Source organism: Microtus ochrogaster, unplaced genomic scaffold (genome assembly GCF_000317375.1).
Source record: "Microtus ochrogaster isolate Prairie Vole_2 unplaced genomic scaffold, MicOch1.0 UNK74, whole genome shotgun sequence".
In the NCBI taxonomy this organism is placed as follows: Eukaryota; Metazoa; Chordata; class Mammalia; order Rodentia; family Cricetidae; genus Microtus; species Microtus ochrogaster.
The window spans coordinates 964,659-987,645 of NW_004949172.1; the positions used below are offsets into that span (position 1 = coordinate 964,659).

A 22,987-nucleotide genomic window follows, 5' to 3' on the forward strand; every position below is an offset into this window, starting at 1 on the left:
AAAACTAAAACCAGCTTCTGTTACATAGCAAGACTAACCTGAGCTACACAGACTACCTCAAAAACTAAAACCAGCTTCTGTTACATAGCAAGACTGACCTGAGCTACACAGACTATTTCAGAAACTAAAACCCACTGGCAGGGGATCTAGCTCAGCTCTATGGTACTTACATAGTGTGCAAGATAGATGCTCTAGGTTCAACTGCCAACATTAAAAATAAAAGACTGCTAAATGTCTGTGTGTGCCCAGTCCTCTGCTGGACAGTGATGACACAAACACTGCTAAGCCATGCATTACCCTCCTAGGTCTCAAGGACTGGTGAGAAAGATCTGTGCCCAGACAGAAGACCCAGCACACCTAGCCTACAGAAGTCAATAGGCCGTGAGGCTAGAGAACGTACTTAAACCAGCTAAGAAAGGCTTCCTGGAGGAGGCAGGCCTTGAACCCAGAGCTAGGGAGCCAAGTGACTCTTCCACTAGATACTGACCTTGGGAAAGCCACCAAGCTGCAACTATCCCCAGTTTCACCTATCACACTGACAGTAGACAGTGACAGTTACATGAGACAGTAATAGTTAAATGCTTTTGGTTTTGAGACAGATCTTCCCATAATTCCTGCCTTGGTCTTGAACTCATGATAATCCTCCTGCCTCAGCTGTCCAAGTTTCTGGAACTATAGGGGAGTGCTATCACACCCAATCGCAACACTTCTCAGTTTATGGGGTACAGAGGTTTCTATGCATCAGCCTGGCTCGGGCCTGCACAGCAAATGCCCCATCACCATTTATTTGTATAACCTTGAAGCTATGCTGTTTGGCATCATTGTGCTAAGCAGGCCCTCAGGGACAGTGACCAATGGCTAACTGGCTAAAGCTGGGGATCACACAACACTCGAGGTGGCTGCAAGGACCCAGGCCAAAACAGGGTAGGGGTTACCTGAGGGATATCAAGCTCTGCAAAGTGCTCATAGCAGCCATCCGAGTTCTCCCCACTAGTCCAGTCGCCGTACACCAGGTCATGCTGCTCCCAGAAGAGTGCTGAGGTGGCATTGAAGTCTGTGAAGTGCTCGTGCTCTGAGATGTACACGTGCAGGTTCTGTGGAGAGAGGAGGGTGTTGGGATAACCAATCGGACGTTCATGGGATGACGGTATTTGTGGACAGCGCCTAATGCAAACTGGTAAACTCAACTTTTGCTTTTGTCTTGTGCTGGCTCTGCCCTGAGCTATGACATCAAGGAGCTTGGCAATAATGAACTTAAACACAAGGGGAAACAGGACCACCACAGATGGCTGTGGAGACCTGGGACAAGCAAGTCAAAGGCCAGTGCCTCAGAAGGGGAGGCAAGCTTGATGACCCCCTCCCCTGTTCAGCCCAGCTCCGCCCTCACCAGGATCCACTATTCGGCTGCTAATAGGCTAGGAAATGCAGCAACAGAATCAAAGCAAATATGGATCCAGGAGGGGCTGAGCGGTCTGGTGACTGTGCCGTTAACCCAGTCACCCTGTTGCCCACGACCCACGAAGGCAAAACATGTTTCTGGAAGAAAACTCCCAACGGATGCACAACAACCAGGAAGACTGCTACATGAGGTCCCCAGAGTCCTGTTTTCTCAGTCTCTTGGGTGGCACAAGTCACACGCACTGATGGGGTAGGGCATCCGAGTCCCACGTGTCCACAGAGCTGAGAGCAGTCAGGAAGTGTCCCATCCTGCTGGCCCTCAACACACCACTCTCACAGCCCTCAAGTTCCTTCCCACCTAGCATTACCATTAGAGTGTCTTTGGGGAAGAGGTTGCGGCTGGCTACACGTGGAGCTCCTCCAGGTCCTGACTGGTCCTGAGGGGATGGCCCTCGGCGGAACCAGCTGCTGATGGCCCAGATGATGAAGATCCTGAGGAAGAAAGAAGAAGCAGGTAAAGCCCTATACCCTATGCCAGCATCTAGTGGATCAGCCTCCATACTAGCCCTACACCCTATGCCAGCATCTAGAGGATCAGCCTCCACACTAGCCCTACACCCTATGCCAGCATCTAGAGGATCAGCCTCCACACTAGCCCTACACCCTATGCCAGCATCTAGAGGATCAGCCTCCACACTAGCCCCTGCTTCCCGAGGGCTGAGGCAGTGAGAAAGCGGTGGCAGGGCTAGTGAAGGCAAGGTACTATCTTGGACAGAGGCTAAAACCCCTATGCAAGCAGGCTGCCATCCACACAGCGCCACCACCTTGATCCCTCCAGGACCTCATACTATGCATGGGAACAGGGCTCAGGCATTCAGGCTCAGAGGTGGGAGTCTAAGACAGTCAGGTAGGTGCTTTGGCCCCAAGAGGCCTAAGGAAGATCCAAAGACCTAGACTCTTCCCACTGTACTAGCAGAAAACCTTAGTGCAATTACTCTCAGTTTCAATGGCAGACTAAAAAAGATGGAGGTAATCGGTTAGTCTTTTTAGCCACAGAAAACCAGTTCTAGTGGTGGTGGTTTCTTTTTTTGTGGTATTAAGAAATTGAGCCAGGCCAGGTGGTAGTGGCACAGGTCTTTAATCCCAGCACTTGGGAAGCAGAGGCAGATGGATCTCTCTTGAGTTCGAAGCCAGCCTGGTCTACAAGAGCTAGTTCCAGGACAGATTCCAAAGTTACAGAGAAACCCTGTCTCGAAAGACCAAAAAAGAAAAAAAGAAAGAAAAAAATTAAACCAAGGCTTCTCATATGCTAGTCATACGCTACCACTGAGCCACACCTCAGCCCCTGACTTATGGATTCTAGGCAGGTGCTCTACCGCTGAGCCACACCCCAGCCCTTCACTGGCGGGTTCCAGACTTTGGCACTTAGCTATATCCTAGCCATTTTATTATTTTTCATTTCGAGCCAGATTCTTATTAAGGTGTCTGAGCTGGCCTTGAACTTCAGATTTCTTCTTTGATCATCTGGCCTGGGCCATCAGGCCTAGCTTGAGCAACCTTTTCAGTCTCATTCTCCCAACCAAACAAATCAAAAAGGCTTAAACAAAGCTAATTACCAACTGTGGTGCACACCTATGATTCCAACACTTGAGAAGTGGCAGCAAGAGGAACAGAAGTTCAAAATCATCCTTGACAACACAGTGAACTCAAGGTCAAAAAACCCAAAATAAAATTTAACTGCAAATCAGTAACAGCAAAACAAAAAGATTAGACAGATGCCTGAGGAGCTGCTGCAGACTGGCCTATGGCTACGTCTCTGGACGACTGTCTTCATTATTAATTGACATAAGAGGGCCCACTGTGGGAGGTACCTGGTGACCCCAGGCTGAGTAACAACACTGTATCTAAGCAAGTGAGTTAACCAACAAGCAGTGTTCCTCAAGTTTCTGCTCCAGGCCCTACCGACTTCCCTCAATGTAACCCAAAGAATACGCCAAGTAAGCCTTTCCCACCTTGGGTTGCTCTTCTCAGAGTATTTTATCTTAGCAACAGAAAAGTAACTAACACCGCTTCTAACTCCAGCACTAAAGGACAATGCCCTCTCCTGGGCTCTGCACGCACACTGCCGTGTGGACCACACATACACATACTCATTCTCTCTCACACACACAGAATTTCTTTTAAAATTAAGACAAAACAAAAAACTGTTGGGCGATGGTGGCGCACACCTTTAATCCCACCCAGCACTCAGGAGGCAGAGGCAGAAGGATCCCTGTGAGTTTGAGGCCAGACTGGTGTACAAGAGCTAGTTCTGGGACAGGATCCAAAGCTACAGAGAAACCCTGTCTAAAAAAAAAAAAAAAAAAAAACCAAAACAAACAAAACGACAAAACAAAAAATTAAAATCAATAAAATAAAATAATTTGGTTTTACAGAATTACTATATGCTAAAAGATCTATAGAATAGCATGCAGTTCAGTGGTCAGGAGCTTATCTAGTATATGCAAAGGCCCTAAGTTCCACTCTGCTACTTCACACAATCTGTACACACATGCAGACACGCACGCACACATTATACCAATGTATTTTCTATTTAATAATACTGACGTAGCAAGGCTACAAAGGACCCTCCCTATCTCCATCAGAGGAATCAACCAACTTATAGATCAAAAACACTAAGGAAATAGAAAACTGTAACTGGGCTTGGTGACAAGCTTGTAATTCTGGAGGCTGGAGCAGGAGGATCCTCTGAGCCCAGAGAATGAAGGCCAACCTGATTCTGTCACATCCTGTCTTCTGAAAAGCAACGGATTTGGGGTTGGGCTGACTGAGCAGCAAGCCCCAGGTTGTCTCTCTTCCCACAACCAAGGTCAAGGTTTCAGACTTATTCAACCACGCGTGGGTACTAGGAATCTGAACTGAGGTTCTCATGCTTGGCCACTGGGTGGGTCATCGCCCCAGCCTTGGTTGGCTTTTTGAGTAAGTCTCACTCTGTAGCTGAGGTTAGCTTAGAACTCACAGCCCTTTCTACCTCAGCCTCCTAACTGCTAGAAATACAAGTGCAACACCCAGTCTCAGGTGAGACTCGACCTCTTGTAACCTTTGGTGGGGTGTGAAGAGCATGCACCTTCCCCGAGTTCTAATGGCATGGTGCCCACCCCATCAATGTTTTCCCTGTGTGAGCTGCTCCAACTATTTCATCAGGGGAAAAGGCATGTACAGCTCCCAGGGTGGAGCTCGGTGACAGAGGCTGTCCTGGTAAGTGCAAGGCTGCAAAAAACACAACAAAAAACAACAACGACAAATAAAAAACCCACTAAGTGGAAAAGTACTGTGAGTGAACACTCAGTGGGTTGGTACCTCCTAGCTGGGCCCCATTAGGGCAGAACCGGGCACAGGGACTTGCCTCTGCCTGTTGAAGCCAAGGAGCCCTGGGGTCTGGGGTCTCAGGGGCTGCAGCCCAGCTGAGCCACCTGCTCCCAGTATACAAAGCTGACAAAGGTCTGGAACCCATGCTCTCTGGGGACCCCTGCGGCCTCCGGTTTCCACTTCAGTAAATACTCCAGGGAGAGCATGGGAACAGCACTGCCCCTGTCAGAGAGGCCTTCTGTTCCCATGTGTGGACCAGTGCTTTCTCGAGTTCAGGCCCTAGTCACCTGGAATGCATGTGAGGCCATCAGAAAATCACCCCTGGAGCCCTCTCAAAGGGCTTGTGGGAAAAACCTCTTCCTCTATGGACCCAGGCCTTCCCAGGTTTCCAAACTTCTCTGAGTAAAGCAGGCATGGTGGCTCATGCCTGTGACTTCAACCCCTGAGAGAGCAGCAAGAGGACTGCTCAAGTTCCAGGCCAGACTAGACTATGGAGTGGGACCTAGTCTCAAACCAAGCCAAAAACTTGTTTAAAAAAAAAAAAGGCAATAAATCCTCTATCCCACTACAAATAGCCTCCATTTATATTTATTTATTTGTTTCTTTATTGTCTTTTCAAGACAGGGTTTCTCTGCCTCTGAGTGCTGGGATCAAAGACGTGCTTTTTTGTTGTTGTTGGTTGTTTGTTTTCTGGGTTTTTTTTTTTTTCGAGATAGGGTTTCTCTATGGCTTTGGAGCCTGTCCTGGAACTAGCTCTCGCAGACCAGGCTGGTCTCGAACTCACAGAGCTCTGCCTGCCTCTGCCTCCTGAGTGCTGGGATTAAAGGGATGCGCCACCACCGCCCAGCAGGCATGCTATTTTTACAGTCACAAGTGCATAAAGCTTATAAACCAATGAGTGTGACAGCTCATAACTGTTAATTCCAGCTTTTCGGGAGACAGAGACAGGAAGATCACCAGGAGTTTAAAGCCAGCTGGAGCCCAGTGAGTTTAATGTCAGTTGGGGATACATACATAAGAAGTTGCTACCTCCAGGAGGCAGAAGCAGGCAGATCTCTGTGAGTTCAAGACCAGCCTGGTCTACAGAGCTAGTTTCAAAACTTGCTCCAAAGCCACAGAGAAACCCTGTCTCGAAAAAAAAAACAAAAAAGAAGTTGCTCTCTCAATACACAAACAAACAAAACACATGAACACGTGCGATGCGAGACAAATACAGGAGCTGTAGCTCAGGAGGTAGATATAACTTGGCATAGCTAGGCTCTACATTCCCCAGTACTGTCAAAAAGAAAAGTCAAGCCAAGAGAGGAAGCACTTGCAGGTGTGTGCGGGCACAAGCATGCACGCACAAGAACCAACCATCTCTCTCTGCTCCTTTCCATGCCCCAGTCCTCCAGGTGAAGGATGAGTTTAAATCCATGCACATCATCCTAACACAGAGGGCCACTGTCACATAATCTGTTTCGGGGAGCTTTGTGTATCACATAACTATGCCAGAATCTTGGTTCTCATCTCTAAAACTGGCACCCAGGCTGGAGAGAGGGCTCAGTGGTTAAGAGCAGTGGCTGCTCTTCCAGAGGACATGAGTTCAATTCCCAGCATCCACATTGTGGCTCACAACTCTGTAATCCCAGGGGACCTGACACCTTCATGCAGATATAAATAAAAAGAAGTTAAAACAAAAAAAGAATCTGGCCCAGGTGTGTGATTCACACCTTTAATCCCAACACCTGGGAGGCAGAGGCAGGTAGATCTCTATGAGTTCCAGGCCAGGCAGTTACATAGTGAGGTCCTGTCTCAGTAAAGAAAATGAAATAAAAATTGAATTTTACAGCTCGTGTGACTGATGTATGTAGTGTGTTACTATGCAAACCTGGTGATCATGTAAAGTAGGAGAAAACTCCACAAAGCTGTCTTCTGACCCCCCCCCACACCTTCACTGCAGCACATACCAGACCACCAAAATCAAACACAAACAACACTTAATTAAAAAGTAAAACAACCTCTATGCTTAGCATATTTGGGGCTCTTAGTTCCAACCACAGCAACACACACAGACACACACACACATACAGAGACATAGACTCACACAGACAGACATATGCATACACAGACAGACACACAAGAGACATACACAGAGGACTTGAAATGGATGAGATGGTCTGTGAGCAGCCGCCCACACCCTCCTGATGTCTGCTGCCACTAGTTCTAAGAAAGGAAATGAGCCTGCAGAGGCTGAATTGGAGTCCCCTCTGAAGGAAGCATCCCTCAGTACTAAGGCGCAGATTTCCAGATATGAACTAATGAAAAGCACTGGGAGGGTGAGGTGCAGGCCGTGAGAAAATGAAGGGAAGGACTTGAGCGAGCTAACCTGTCCTATAAGTTGCTTGGCGCATGAAAGGAAAAAGTGAGCCAGAAATGATGGCACAGATTTGCGATCAGCACTCAGGGAGTGGAGGCAGGACTATCCCAAGTTACAAGCCAGTCTTGGCTACATATCAAGACACTATCTCAACTGAGAGAGCAAGAGGGAGAGCAAGAGGGGGGAGGGGGGCTGGAGAGATGGCTCAGCGGTTAAGAGCATTGCCTGCTCTTCCAAAGGTCCTGAGTTCAATTCCCAGCAACCACATGGTGGCTCACAACCATCTGTAATGAGGTCTGGTGCCCTCTTCTGGCCTCCAGGCACACACACAGAAAGAATATTGCATACATAATAAACAAACAAACAAACAAATAAATAAGGGGGAAGGGAGAAGAGAGGGAGAGGGAGGGAAAGGGAGACGGAGAGGGAGGGAGAGGGAGGGAGAGAGGATGATGATGAACAAGGAAACCCAAGGAACTGGGCATGTAGCTCAGTTAACAGAGTGCTTGCCTAGCATAGAAAACCCTGGGTTTGCTCCCAAACACTGTATAAACTAGGGGGACAAGGAAGTGGGGGGGGCTAAATAGGATCAAAATACATATGTACAGGTATAAAAATGTTATAGGAAGGCCATTATTATGTATAATTAATATATGCTAATAAAAACTTTAACCTCAATACCTAGGAAACAGGCAGGGGATCTCTAGTAGTATGAGGCCAGCCTGGTCCACATAGTGAGTTTCACACTTGCTTCTAAATAAATAATTAAATCTTTAAAAGGAGCTGGAGGGGCTAGAGATAGCTCAGCGGTTAGGGCACTGGCTGCTCTTTCAAAGGACCTGGGTTCAATTCCCAGCACCCACCTGGCAGCTTATAACTGTCTGTAGCTCCAGTTCCATGGGATCTGACATCCTCACACAGACACACATTCAGGTAAGACACCAATGGACATAAAAGAAAAATAAATTTAAAAGGAGCTGAAAATTTGGTTTAGCCACCTTGACAACTGATCTCACTCCTCAGGACCCACATGGTCACAGAAGAAAGCTGACCCCAAGTTATCCTCTGACCTCCACACACACACCATGGCACATATGTACATATACAAACAACCAATCAATAAATGTAATCTTGTAAAGGTTTGGTTCTGTTTAGTTTTCAAGAAAGGAGATCTCTGAGTAACAGCCCTGGCTGTCCCAGAACTCCTTTAGACCAGGCTGGCATTGAACTCATAGAGATCTGCCTGTCCCTTCCTCCCCACAACTGCTGGGATTAAACTAATCAAAAGGGCCTAGCAGAAGGTTAGGAACCTTTTGGCAGAAAAAAAACACAAACTCCCACAAGTTTCCTCTGGCCTCTACACATGTGCTGTGGTACACATGCATTCACAACAGGTATTCCCATGCAATAAATGAATGAATGAAAGTACAAACACATAGACAGGAAATAACAAGGAAATCTGAAAGCACAGGGCAAGAAGGGAAGACAAGAGAAAAAGGGATAAGGAACAGGTTCCACGGTTGAGAAGCCTGGGCACAAACGGCAGGAATGACGCCAGAATATGACTGAAGACTGAAATGCAAATCATGGTTTTGTTTTGTTTTTTATTTTTTATTTTTTGCAGTACTGGAGAGAGCCTAGAACCTCAAGCATGCTATAAAGTGCTCTCCTGCGAGCCACGCCCATGCCCTCTACAGGGACTACCCTTCTAAAACAGCAGCCACCCCCTTTTCTGTCACACATATACCTCCCTCCTTCTGGTGACAGATTTTCATGGGATCCCTAGGATGAATTCAGCTGGGAATGCAGTTCAGTTAGCAGAGGGACTTGCCCAGCACACATGAAGCTCTGAGTGGCATTCCTAGCACCATACATGGCATACAGGTATGGTGTCACATGCCTGTAATAACCATGTAAGAAACTGCAGAGGTGGAAGCAAGAAGATAGAAGTTGAGGGTCACCCTTAGCTATAAGTTTGAGGCTACCTTGAACCACATGAGAACATGCTTTAAAAAGAAACAAACTCCAACAGGGCAAGACATGGTAGCACGTGTTTGGAACACCAGCGCTCAAGACGCTCAGCCTGAAAGACTACCCCAAGTTCAAGACCAGCCTGAGTAACAGCTGCCTAAACAGAATAAGGGCCAGCAAGATGGCTCAGTGGGTGAAGGTCAAGCCTCTACCAAGCCTGAACCTGAGTCTAATCCCAGGTCTTAGGTGAAGAAAACTGAATTCTGAAAGGTGTCCTCTGCCTCTCAAATTCTTATAAACACAAAGTTTTAAGTTACAGTTGGGCAGTGGTGATGCACTTTTAATCCCAGCACTCCAGAGGCAGAGGCAGGTGGATCTCTGAATTTTGTCTCAAAAATAGGAAGAAAAAAAATTCAATGTATAACTAGAGAGACTCAAGAGTTAAGAGCACTGGGTTGGTCCCCAGCACCCACAAGCTGGCTCACAACTATGCCTACTCTAGTCCCAAGGAGTCCTATGTCCCTTTCTGATCCCTGCAGGCGCCAAGTACACACACACAGTACACACAGGCAGAACACTAATACATATAACATAAATCTAAAAAAATCTTTTTCTTTTTTTGTTTTGGTTTTTCAAGCCAAAGTTGCTCTGTATAACAACTCTTGGTGTCCTAGAACTTGCGCTGTAGATCAGGCTGGCCTTGAATTCACAGAGATTCACCTGCCTTTCCCTCCCAAGCTCTGGCATTAAAGATGTGCAGCACCATAGTCTGGCAACCTTTTTCTTTTAACGCAAAATGCGAAAGAGAGACAGAGAGGAGAAAGCAAACCAAACCAAACCAACCAAACAAACAAACAAAAACCGACCACGGGCTTGAGAGATTGCTTAATGGTTAAGAGCACTGACCCTCTTCCAGATGACCTAGGTTCAATTCCCAGCACCCACATGGTAGCTCACAACTGCATAATTTCAGTTCCAGGGGACCCAACACCCAAGGCAAAACACCAATGCACATAAAATTAAAAAAAAAATTCTCTATCCAGGAAAACATGAGGCTCCTAATGTCTGTAAACATTAGATACATCTGCTAGACCTAGTGGCTCACACCTGTAATCCTGGCACTCACTCATGTCTGAAGACTGGACTAGAGAGTGAGACCCCGTGCAAACACAACACACGCCTGCATCCCTACTGCTCATGTGTGTACTGTGCATGGTCCCTAAGCAAGCTGGCGATTACGGTGAGGTCTCATGAGCCAGGAGGATCACTGTGAGTTTCATTCAGGCCAGCAGGACTACATACTGAGACCCATACTAAACAAGAGGACACAATACCTACATCTGTTGTTAATGTAAGGCCTATTTACAGAGCACCAGCTGACAAGAAATTTTCTTTTTTCTTTTTTTGTTTGTTTCTCTGAGACAGGGTTTCTCTGCAGTTTTGGAGCTTGTCCTGGAACTAGCTCTTGTAGACCAGGCTGGTCTCGAACTCACAGTGATCCTCCTGCCTCTGCCTCCTGAGTGCTGGGATTAAAAGTGTGCGCTGCCCAGCTGACAAGAGATTTTCTAAACTACACGAGAAGACACAGATGTGTGCTATGTACTTAGGATGTCACTGCACAAGTGGCACGGGCACATGCTCAACAGCCATGCACTGTGTTGTGTGAGGGCAGAGATCATTTCTAAGCTTAAGGGAAAACCTATCAAAGCCGAGCCTCTAATTGTTTCTAGAAAACTTATCGCCTTTCAGTTCCTGGTAGGACTCCATTTCCCATACAGAGGGGGTTTTCAGCCAGTCCTTGCTTCAGGCCCGTCACTTCAGCATTTGGAAAGCTGAGGCAGGAGGATCAAAGGTTCAAGGACTTGGGACAGTGAGATGGCTCAGTGGATAAAGGTATGTGCCGTGAAGCCTGACCGCCTGAGTTTGATCCCTTGGACCTACAGGGTAAAAGAGTAAGCTAACTCCCCAGTTGTCCTGTGACCTTCACATGTGTACCTTGTCAATGCATACCTTCCTATGCTCATAAAGTTAATAAGACAATGTAATAAAAAAGTTCAAGGCCTGCTTGGACTACATAGCAAGTTCAAATCCAGCCTGGCAACTTAGTAAGACTGTGCCTTCAAATAAGGGGCTTGAGGTATGCCTCAAGTACACCCAAGGCCCTAGGTTCAACTCTTGATACTATCAAAAAGGATGCCTTTCATCCCAGCACTTAGGAGGCAGAGGCAGGTGGATCTCTGTGAATTCAAGGCCAGCCTGGTCTACAAATGGAGTTCTAAGACAGCCAGAGCTACATAACAGAAAGACCCTGTCTCAAAACAAACCTACTTTAGGCTGAGTGCTGTCCAGGAGGGCTCTCTAAGGCTCAGAAGCCAGCATTAAAGAAGGTAACTACTGGGGTGACATGAAAGGCTGGAGCTTATCCACAAGGTACTTCTCTGGGCATGGAGGTCGTGAGGCCTCTGTGTGCACAACCCCTCTGCCAAGGCAGCAATGTGCCATTCCTGGTCACCAGTCCCTTTCCCCAGGTCTTGCTGTTTGCAGAGTGGGAGCCCCAAGCCCACCTGCTCACCTGAAAAGCACGCCTTTGATGACCTGCCAGGCGTTGGGGGCAGGCTGGGGTGGGGGGTTCTGAGGCTGGGTCTCGGCCGGCGTGTCCCTCCCAACGCTGCCATTGCTGGTCACCTGTGGGGGGAACAAAGTGTAGGGTGAAGGAGCTGATTTGGGAACCCTGAGTTGCAGAGGCTGAACACATAAGGGTTTCACCAATCTTCAAGAAAGGTACACGCATGAGTGCCCAGGCAGGAAGGTTCCAGAGGAAACTGCTCCCCAGGTATCGTAATTTTAAAAAGGCAGCATGTGAGAGAAAGACGCCAAGCAACAGAGCTCAGATGGAAAGGTGGGAGGGGAGAGTGGAGACCAGCGTCTGGGGACAGGAGTGGCAGAAAAGGAGAGGCAGACAAAGAGAGACATAGAGACAGGCAGAGAAGCAGAAAGAGAGAAAGGAAGAGACAGAGATTGGTTAAGGCCCACCTTTTAAAAGGGAACGTAGCAAATGTGCACAGAAGGCGCTCTTAGCAGCTGCAGCTGAGGATGGATCCTGTCAGGACCTCAAGGGCAGACCAGTACAGATGCCTGAATACTACCACCAAGAATATTGTGCTGCGGATGGTGGTGATGCAAATGCACTGACCAGCGTGGCAGCACCAAGAAGTTGGCACTCAGAGGGAACCTGTGGCCAGACCTAGGGCTCAGGTGCTAAGAGCTAAATCACTGTACTCTGGGGCAGGGAGCAGACGCAGGTGCAGCCAGCAGCTGAGGGACAGTCCAACAGTCCAAGCTGAACACTGTCCACAGAGAGCTGTCCTAGGACTCTGCAGTTGACATTAAAGGAGGGTGGCCACCAAGGAAGGTCCTTCCCTGGGCATGAGGGTTTTCTCCAGTGCTGCAGTCCAGCAGGGAAACAGACAGCCTGGAGCAGAACCTCACTACTGTGCGCCGGTATACAAACATCCATCCCCGCGCATCCAGCCCGACACCAAGCTCTGACCCGCTGTACTCTGCAACTGAGCAAAGACTCAGAGAGGTTAAGACACTTGTCTGGATTACTCAGGAGCAAGAAAACAGGGAAAAGGGTCAAGTAGGGATGATATGGAAAGAATCGTGTCTCACCGGGCAGAGAGACACATGCCTATAATCCCGGCACTTGAGAGGTGAAAGAACCAGGAGTTCAAAGCCAGTCTATGCCATCTCAAAACAAGACCCCTCAGAAGCAGAGGCACACGAGACACACTCTGACAGCCAGGAGGGAGAGTCTAGGGTAAGGCCGTCTCAGAAGCCTCTCTTTGGGCCCTGCTGGCTCCCCAGTCCTGTCCTCGTCCATTTCTCCTGCCAGCTGTGCCATCCCCTGTCAGCCTTCAAGGTGTACCTGAGGGCTCTAGAGAAGCACAGTAGTTCAGAGCACAGGCTGCTCTGAGAACCCCAGTACCCAGCACCCACACAGTGGCTTACAACCATCCATAACTCCAGTTCCAGGGGATCCAGCATCCTTTTCTGACCTCCACGGGTGCTAGGCATGCATGTAGTACATACGCATACATGCAGGCAAAGTCCTCAGATGTATAAAATAAAACAAATCAATCTTTCAAAAGGGGGTGGGCAGGAGTTGCACCACCATGGGTATTGGGGAGAATCAGCACCTGATCTACTTGTGAAGTCAACAGATACAGTGCCTCAATGTCCCGGGGCCACACACACCCATGGTCCCCAGGCTCCACTGCTCAGCCTTCTCTCCCAGGACCTTGAACTCCAGTCTCACACATCTTTCCTGATCAATTCCCAAAAGGGAACAGAGCAAAGCAGCCATGGAGCAGGACAGGTGTCATTTGTTACCTCTTGTCCCCATTACCAGCAAGAGCCCTTCTTATTATTACCCAAGTGCAGGACAGCACCGAGGTGGCAGGGAGGGGTCAACTCTGGGGTCCTGTAGACCTCAGCTTCTCCCACCCACGGTTCTTGCCTGAGACTCCTTAGGCATGTCACGCCCTATGCCCTGGAGACAAACTTGTGAAAATACTGGCACAGAGTTAACAGAAAAGCTCCCCTCCATGGGTTCCCAGAACTGATCTGCATACCTACTGTGTGCCAGGCCCTGAGCTAGGTGGCAGCCACTAAACTCAGGGGCCTGGTGGCCCAGGCTGCATCAAGACGGAAACACAACTGCAGAACAGCAAGCAGTAACGAGCCGTGTGCAGCGCCACATGCCTACCTCGCCGACACTCACCTACGGACCGACCTAGCATCCATTTACATCTGCTTCTCTACCTTCTCCCTACCTGCCTACCTACCAGCCTATCACCAACCTGATTTAGGCAGTAGTCCAGCGTCTACCCAGCCCTTTCTGTGGTACAATCAACGTTCTTCCTAAAATATGTAACTAAGATAAACAGAAAATATGCTTTGGAGAAATAAGCAGAAAGAGACAGACACCAGGACATGGGGTGTAGGGACCCACACAGACTGGGTCAACAACTCGGTGAACCTCGCAGGCTGAGAGAGATACAGTCACATGGGGAACCTAGGGAAGGGTGTTTTAATGGTCGGGAAAGTATAAGGGCCAACAGACCTGTCTGGCTACAAGGTGAAAACCTTCCACCAGACCTCACTGAGAAGGCTGATGGTGGAACTAAGGTTTCTAGCAAGTCTAGATAGACTCAGAATCAGGAAGAGAGGTGGCGGCCAGGTCAGGATTTGAAGTCACACCTGGTTGTTTCTCCTCACAGTGATGGGAATCAAATCTAGTCCTCTGAAAAAGCAGCAAGTGTTCTTAACTACTGAGCCACCCAAAGGTTTTTGTCTGCCAGTCTGTTTGTCTATCTATCACTAAACATTGCTTTGTTTTGTTTTTGTCTTTTGAGGCAGGGTCTACATAGCCCTAGCTATCCTGGAACTCCGGAACTTTTTTTTTTTTTTGGTTTTTCAAGACAGGGTTTCTCTGTGGCTTTGGAGCCTGTCCTGGAACTAGCTCTGTAGACCAGGCTGGTATCGAACTCACAGAGATCTGCCTGTCTCTGCCTCCCGAGTGCTGGGATTAAAGGCGTGCGCCACCACCGCCCGGCTTTTTTTTGGTTTTTCAAGACAGGGTTTCTCCATGCAACAGTCCTGGCTGTCCTGAAACTGCTTGGTAGACCAGACTGGCCTCGAACTCACTGAGATCCGCCTGTCTCTGCCTCCCAGTACTGAGATTAAAGGTGTGTGCCACCACCGCCTGGCATCCTGGAACTTTCTATATAGACCAGGCTGGCCTCAAACTTACCAAGTGCTGGGATTAAAGGTATGCGCCAATACCCCTGGCTTTTTTAAATTGTGTATGTCAGCATGTGCATACACACTGTATATGCATTTGCATGCAGTTGCCCCTGGAGGCTGCTGAGCCTGAGCTGGAGTTACAGGCAGTTACTTGTAAGTTGCTCAATGTGGGTGGAGGAAACTGAACTGCAGTCTCCCACAAAAGCAGAATAGCCTCTCATTGGCTGAGCCAGCCAGCGTTCCAGCCTGAGAGGTGTGCAATCCCGCAATCCCAGCACTCACGAAGCAAACACAGGCAGATATCTGTGGGTTTGAACCCAATCTGATCTACATGGTGAGTTCTGGGTTGGTCAAGGATACAAAGAAAGTTCCTGTCTCAAAGAAGTACACACGCCCAAGCTACACAGAAACCCTGTCTCAAAAAAAAAAAAAAAAAAGTGAATACATGAGTAATTACTTCTCATTGTTGTGTGTAAGTGTGAATGTGTTGTGATGTGTGTGGCGTCTGGAGGACAACTCTAGAGTTAGCTCTCCCTTAGTTTTTATGTAGACTTTAGGAACAAACACTGGTTGCCAGGCTTATATGGCCGAACCATCTCCCCAGCCTCTCCAACCCCAGAGTTTTAACTGCATCTAAGCAGGTGAGGTGGTGTATACCTGTAATACCAACTCTTTGAAGGAAAGGCTAGAGGGCTGCCTTGAGTTTGAAGCCAACCTAGGGTATACATGAGGTCCTTTCTCTACAAAACAGCATTAAAGCTAGGTGGTGGCACATGCCTTTAAAGTCAGTACTTGGGAGGCAAAGGCAGCTGGATCTCTGAGTTAAAAGCCACCCTGGTCTACACAGTCCCAGGATAGCCAGAGCTACATACATAATAGAGAGATCCTGTCTCAAAACAAACAAAAGCCAATAAACAAGCTGGGCAGTGGTGGCACACGCCTTTAATCCCAGATGCTGGGATGTACTTTTATGTCTGGTTTTCTGTGGTGCTGGGGGCCAAACCCTAGGCTTCCCGCAAGCAAGGCAAGCACTCTACCAACTGAACCACGTTCCCCACTCAGATGGAGCATAGCTCAGCCGGGCAGTGGTGGTGCACGCCTTTAATCCCAGCACTTGGGAGGCAGAGGCAGGTGGATCTCTGTGAGTTCGAGGCCAGCCTGATATACAAAGCAAGTTCCAGGACAGGCTCCAAAGCTACAGAGTTCTGTCTCAAAAAACCAAAACAAACAAACAAACAAGCAAACAAAATAAAACAAAAAAACCCAGAAAAAACAAAAACCAAACCAAAAAAAAAAAAAAAAGAAAGAAAGAAACCCCACAAAAACAATAACAGCAACAACAAAAACAAAAACAGGGTTGGAGAGATGGTTGAGCAGTTATGAGCTCACAACCATCCATCACCCGTTCTAAGGGATCTGACCTCTATAGGCAACAGGCAAACATGTGCTGCATATACATACATGCAGGCAAAACACTCATATGAAAAAAAATAAATCAATCTAAAAAAAACAAAAAGACAAACTAAAACTGCTTTTGTCCTGCACGTTTACAGTCTGTTTTCTGTCACATCTCCTAACCAACACAGCACAGCAGCTACTTGCAGAGCATTTCCACCCCACCAGCACGGACCGTGAGGCAGGCGGGTTACATGCCAACAGTGTGCTACTCTACAGAGGGACTTGGGCATCTGAGATTTGGATTCTGAAGAAGGAAATCCTAAAACCAGGACCCTGTGGTCTCACACTGTAGAGTGCATCCAAAGCCACTACACTCTCAAACAACTGTGACTATATCTACATTGGACTTCAACAAAGAGGTGACCCTCCTGTGGCTCCCCTTGCCCATGGAGTCAAGGCCAAATCCTCACTAGCCTGGCACGCCATGCCTCCCCACTTCTCTGTTCTCTCCCCCTACCTGTCTGGCCACAGTGCTTACTTAGCCTATCTGATGCCCTTCCTCATGCCACATATCTTCTACCTCAGGGCCTTTGTACAGGCTAGTCCCATTATATCAATGTTTTTTCCTTCTGGAAATTCTCTCTTACCTCTCTTAGGTCTTTGACAAAGTGCCACCTCCTCTGAGAAGTCTTCCCAAGACCCTACTTAAACGGCAGCTCTCCCACCTACCCACCACTCACTCCATACCACATCCCAGCAATGTATCTGTCCAAGTCACTGCCATCCGAGATCAGGGAGATTTTTTATTACTGTGTCCCCATCCATGCTTCCCCACCTCCGACTGGGCTCACAAGGTCTGGGAGAGCAGAGCCTATTTTACCCACAACCATGTCCCCAGCAAGTCAGGCACCTGCGGAGGGAAGAGGAGCAGGCTGCTGTGACAAAGGCAAGGAAAGGATCTGCCTGCTCCCTACTAAGCCAGTTGGCTAGGGAATGATGGGAGAGAACGTGAAGGTAGCAGAGAGGAAAGTACAGCTCCTGTCGAGGCTCCAACCACTCTGGGAACAGCTGTGACCACCATGGCTGTACAGAACCATGCCTTCAAGGACCGCTGAGATCCACCTTGACCACCCAGACTCCAACTCAGTCCAGCCTCTGGCTAAGTCCCATTCACTGCTGCAGAAGTGAGCTGGCACAGAACACCTGCCAGGGATGGGCTAGGGTGCAGCTCAGTGTGGAGGGCTGGCTAAGCATACAGGAACCCTCCTGGGTCCCACTACCTATACCATTGATAAAAACAGAACAGTCAGGCAGTGGTGGTGTACACCTTTAATCCCAGCACTCAGGAGGCAGAGGCAGGCGGATCTCTGTGAGTTCGAGGCCAGCCTGGTCTACAGAACGAGGCCCTGGACTGTTACACAGAGAAACCCTGTCTCAAAACAAACACAAATTTTCCCCCTCTTAGCACCTTCTCTGGGCCAGCCCTGAGCTCAGGGGCCAGTGATACAGCATTGGCGAAGAGTATAGTGGAGAAGACAATCCCAACAGAGTAGCTGGCCCAGCAGAACCCCAGGAGCCCAAAGGGCACACCTGACCCAACCTGGGAGGACTTTTATCTTGGGAGAGGAAATCTAAGACCAGAGGACAAGTAAAGATCATCCAGGTAGGGGGTATGCTGACTCCTGTCAGGAGGCTAAGGCAGAGGAGTTTGAATCTGAGGCCAGCCTGGGTTACATGGAGACTCTTCAAGCAAACAAATAAACAAAAACAAAAACTGCCCCACCTCCTGTGGGTCCAACACGTGCCTTGTGATTACAGCTGCCTCCCAGGTTCCTTAGTGGATGCTCCTGGGGTCTGTGTGAGATGGTAGACACAAGGACCCGAGAGAAACAGGAGAAGGAGACTGCGAGGAGGCCAGGTTTGCAGTGGGGGACACTCTCCAATCTCTGGCTCTCTAGCACAGGTCATTCTGCCCGCCCTACCCCCAAGAACATTTAGAAGTTTCTAGAGACATTTTTGGTTGTAAAGCCAGGAAGGTGCATGCCCGCTACAACGTAGTCTACAAACACCAGATGCAGTGCTAAGCATCCTAAAGTGCAGGTGCACTGAAAGATTTCCCAACTCAAAATGTCAATAACCAAGGGTGCTAAAAGCCTACTCTAGGGCGGGCAGTATTCAGGAGGCAGAGGCAGACGGATCTCTGAGTTAGTTCCAAGACAGCCAGAGCTACACACAGAGAAACCCTGTCTTGAAAAAAAGAAGGGGGGGGGGAGAAAGGATTAAAATGGAAAAGGGAATAAAGAAAGCCTAGTCTAGTCAAAAAAAAAAATTAAAAAAAAAGTCATGCCAGGTCTTGTAAAAAAAAAGTGTGTACTTTATCCTGAGGGCCAAAGGATGTTGAAAGTTTACAAGCATGAGCTAGGATTAGTGACATATGCCGATCATCCCAGCACTTAAGAGGCTGAAGCAGAAGGGTGGCAAGTTCAGGGCCAGCCTGGGCTTCATACAAAGACCCTGACTCAAGTAACAGACAAAAGATTTAGGGCACAGATGGGAACCAGAGAGGCTCCAGATGTGTCTGGAAGTTCAACACATTGTAAGTCTTGATCTCTCATGCCACTGACACCCATTAATTGATAGGCATTTAAAGGAGGTAGGACCACAGTTCAGAGACTAGGAAGTCCCTATAGACCAATGCATTCATTCCAGCAAGGACTCAACCAATGACAATTCCCCAAGATGCCAGCACCCTAGGGCTGACCGGAAATGCCATAAAGACTTAGTCCAGATACGCTGGGCTCTATCTCATAACTTTAGCCTGGCAATTCCCCACAAAAGAGCATATCTGCCCTGCCTGGGAGATCCTGCAGCCTCTTATCCAGACTTCTGTCTCTACCCTTCTGTTTACACTGCAGCTTCTTCACCGACTCTCCTCACTGCAGGGACGTGGCTCGAGCCATCTTTACAGCCCACAAGGCTAGCCCTCCCACCCAATTCGTCCATTAACCACTGGAGAAATAAAGGCCCACAGAAAGAAACTTGTCCAAGGTCACACCGAGTTAGGTTCCCGCCTCCCTCCCAGGCGGTACTCATCAGCCCTGAGCAGCCTCCTACGTGTCAGCGACATCCTGGTGGGTGGGTCGACAGCACCTTGCTGTCACTCCATCAATTCTCCAGAAGCCTGCACGAAACCTGAGTGAACTGGTGTGCTCCGAGTTCTCGGCGTAGTTTGAGTGGTGCTGGGTTAGCAGGCAAATGCATCTGGACCAATTTCTCTATGTGGTCAGTTAAGACAGGGAGCACCCAGCTCAGGACAGACCACCCGCAGTCAGCCTTTTCAAGGAGCGGGAGCCAAAGTTAACCTGGGTGACCTTCTGTAGTGTCTTCGTCTTGCTGTCCCTGGGATCCTCGCCTGTAAAATGGGTCTGTCGGCCTCCGCAGCCCATGCCCTTTACCCACCATAATTACCGTATTTCCCCAGAGCTAGAAAACTCCCGATTAATCAAACACTGCCCCGTATCTCAGGCACTGCGGAGCGGACCCGGAACACCAGAGCACTCTAGGAACGGTGCTGGAGCCTGGAGCACAGTAGAGAACCTAGGACGTCTGGGTTTTCGAGTCTGCGTCCCTCTCCTTGGCTCGAGCTGGGAGTCTGGCGGGCGCCCGGCGCGAGCCTGCAGGAGACCCGGCGCGCAACAGGGCCCGGTTCCCGCCACGGTCCGGCCTCCTGGGCGGCCGAGTGCTGCCTGGGCCCAATAGTCAAGGTCCCTCTGGGGCAAGGAGCCCCCGGTGCACCCGATTCCTCCAAAAGAGACAAGACACTCCACGCGGGAGTGCCCCTCGCTGGGGAAGCGCCCCCCCTCAGGCACCTCTCGGCCTCCGTACCTGACCAGAGCTGCCTCCCCCGGCCGCCACCACGGCTCTGCCGGCCCCGTCCGCCTCCTGCGCCGCCGCCATCTTCCCGCTCCGGGTCCCCGCCCCCGCCGCCAGCCCCGCCCCGTCTCCGACGGCGCCAGCGCGATCGCGCGAGATTTCACACGTCGCCGGCCCCGCCAGGCTACCGTATCCGCACCCCTTGGAAGGCCCGATAGGGCCACCGTACTCGGCTTCCGCCCTAACATTTTGCCAAAGGCTATTTGTGTGTATGGTTTTGTTTGTTTGTTTTGTTTTGATCTAACAGGAAGGAACTGCTCCGAACTGCTCTTTCTAGTCTAAACTGTTCCTCTCATACCCTGGGTCAAGCTGGCCTGTCTTTTCGAACAGTACGGTGGTTCCTAGCAATCTGCTCCGCTTACTCTCGCTGTTTTTCGCGAGTTCTACAGGCAATAGTTCCTGAGCTTTTCGGCCACCGTAGAAAACCCGCTGGAGCCACGCCTGCTCAGACGGGAAGTCCGTGGTGGAGCCGTAGTTGTCGGGCTCGGGGGTGGTTGTTGGTTTGTGCTCTTGACTTCTGGTGTGGTTTTCCTTAGTCCAAGCTTTGGCCATCAAGTCCCCGAAGGTGATAGCATTCAGAGGCCCTATTTCAGGGTTTTTAACGACACCACACCTGGAAATGGGACCCTAGCCACTTTTAGGCAGCTTAATGTGCGATCCAATAGAGCTTTATGCTTTCCAGCAAATCTCCACGCTTTTAAACACCATTTCGTCGTGGGCTCAAATGAATTTATTTATTTTGAGGGTTTTTTTTTTTCCCGAGAGACAGGATTTCTTCCTTTTTTTGAGACGGGGTTTCTCTTGTTGGACCCTAGAGGACAACTACCAGGAGGAGTCGCCCCAAGAGACCATCTCTCACACCACAGTTGATGTAAAAGCATGAGGATTTCGTTAATTCTATCATGACAGGGTCTTTCAGCATTCGAGAAGCCAGAAAGACCCCTAAAGGCTGGTACAGGCTAATTTAAAAGTAAAATGCCACAAAAACAAGGGGGGTGTCTGGGGGTTGTTCTTTAACTATTATGATTGGCTTATTCAAAAGGGCTATTACCAATAATTGGCTGGAGGGCGGTTGCCAGATCAAATGAGGTAAGGGGGTACATCTGAGGGTCACTTTGCCCCTTTCCCAGGGACTGAATCAAAACACTAGGAACTGAGTCAACACCTAAGAGTTATCTTGCCCCTATTCAATAGAACACTCACAAGGACTCAGGGAGATGGTGGAAAGTTCCCAACATTTCAGCATGTTTATGTATAGTTGTTAGGTCCTTGGTTCCCAGGGGAGGGGGAGGAGCACTACTACTGAGACTGAGGGCTCAGAATTGTCCTCAGAATTTTCTTAAAGTTCTACACTCTGTATCTCTGGCTGTCCTGGAACTCATCTGTAGACCAGGCTGGCCTCTGCCTCCCTGGGATTAAAAGTGTGAGCCACCACCGCCCAGTGAAACACAGAATTTCTTTTTTTGGTTTTTCGAGACAGGGTTTCTCTGTGGTTTTGGAGCCTGTCCTGGAACTAGCTCTTGTAGACCAGGCTGGTCTCGAACTCACAGAGATCCACCTGCCTCTGCCTCCCCAGTGCTGGGATTACACCCGGCACAATTTTTTTTTAAAGACAGAATCTCATACTTTACCCCAGGCTGGACTCAACTCGTGATCCTCCTCCTCAGCCTCCATAGTGCTGAGGATACAGACATGAACCATGAGCTTAATAACTCTTCCTATTTTGTGGTTTTTTTTTTTTGACCTGGTAAGGGGAAATGAAATGGTCTTGAAATGTGGCAGTTGTAGAATTTGTCACATCTTCCAGCATCGGCTTCCCAAGCTGGAATGAACAGGTTTATAGCTAGCACACTAAGCTAGAATGCCATAATTTAATTAGCTACAAAATCAAATTTTAGATTAGCTCCAATATCTCCCAAAGGACTGCAATCAAGGATTGGGTGTGTTGGCACATGACTTTAGTTCCAGCACTCGGAAGGCAGAAGCAAGCAAATCTCTGAGTTCTAGACCAGTCTGGACTACATAACCATGCCCTGTTTCAGAAAGAGTTACAAGCAGTTTGGCCTGCCCAGCCAAAGGGCTGGGAACTGAACTCTGTTCAGATGTAGACAAGCCTGCCCAATCAAAGGGCTAGGAACTGAATGCTGGTCAGGTAGAAGCAAGCCCTCTTAACTGCTGAGACATTCCTTCAGCCCTACTGAAAACTCTTTACATTGTTTTTAGATTATTTTATGTCTTTCGTTTTTGTTTTTCGAGACAGGGTTTTTTTTCTCTGTAGCTTTGGAGCCTGTCCTGGAACTAGCTCTTGTAGACCAGGTTGGCCTCAAACTCACAGAGATCCACCTGCCTCTGCCTCCCGAGTACTGGGATTAAAGGCACGTGCCACCACTGCCAGGTTATTTTATGTCTTCAGGTCCCCTGGGACTAGATTTAGAGACTTTTTTTTTCAATTTTATTTTATTGATATTTATTGAGCTCTATGTTTTTCTCTGCTTCCCTCCCTGCCTCTTCCCTCCCCCTTCAACCCTCCCCCAAGGTCCCCATGCTCCCAATTTACTCATGAGATCTTGTCATTTTATATTTTCTACTTCCCATGTAGATTATATCTATGTAAGTCTCTCTTAGTTCTCTGGGATTGTGGTGTGTAGTCTGGCTTTCTTTGCTTTATGTTTAAAAACCACCAATGAGTGAGTACATGTGATAATTGTCTTTTTGTGTCTGGGTTACCTCACTCAAAATAATGTTTTCTAG

General features: G+C 48.7%; 1 protein-coding gene across 1 annotated transcript in view; it reads right to left on the reverse strand.

The window, feature by feature from the left end:
- Clptm1 (CLPTM1, transmembrane protein) overlaps nucleotides 1-20,279 on the reverse strand; it is a 30,738-nt gene extending 10,459 nt beyond the window's left edge. The window contains exons 1-4 of the mRNA XM_005370304.3: nucleotides 20,189-20,279; nucleotides 11,670-11,782; nucleotides 1,767-1,890; nucleotides 936-1,094 (exon numbers count right to left, since the gene is read on the reverse strand). Of these exons, the coding sequence (XP_005370361.1) occupies nucleotides 936-1,094; nucleotides 1,767-1,890; nucleotides 11,670-11,782; nucleotides 20,189-20,260 (468 nt within the window). The 5' untranslated portion in view covers nucleotides 20,261-20,279. The remainder of the gene's footprint in view (nucleotides 1-935; nucleotides 1,095-1,766; nucleotides 1,891-11,669; nucleotides 11,783-20,188) is intronic.
- Between the last annotated feature and the right edge of the window lie 2,708 nt (nucleotides 20,280-22,987).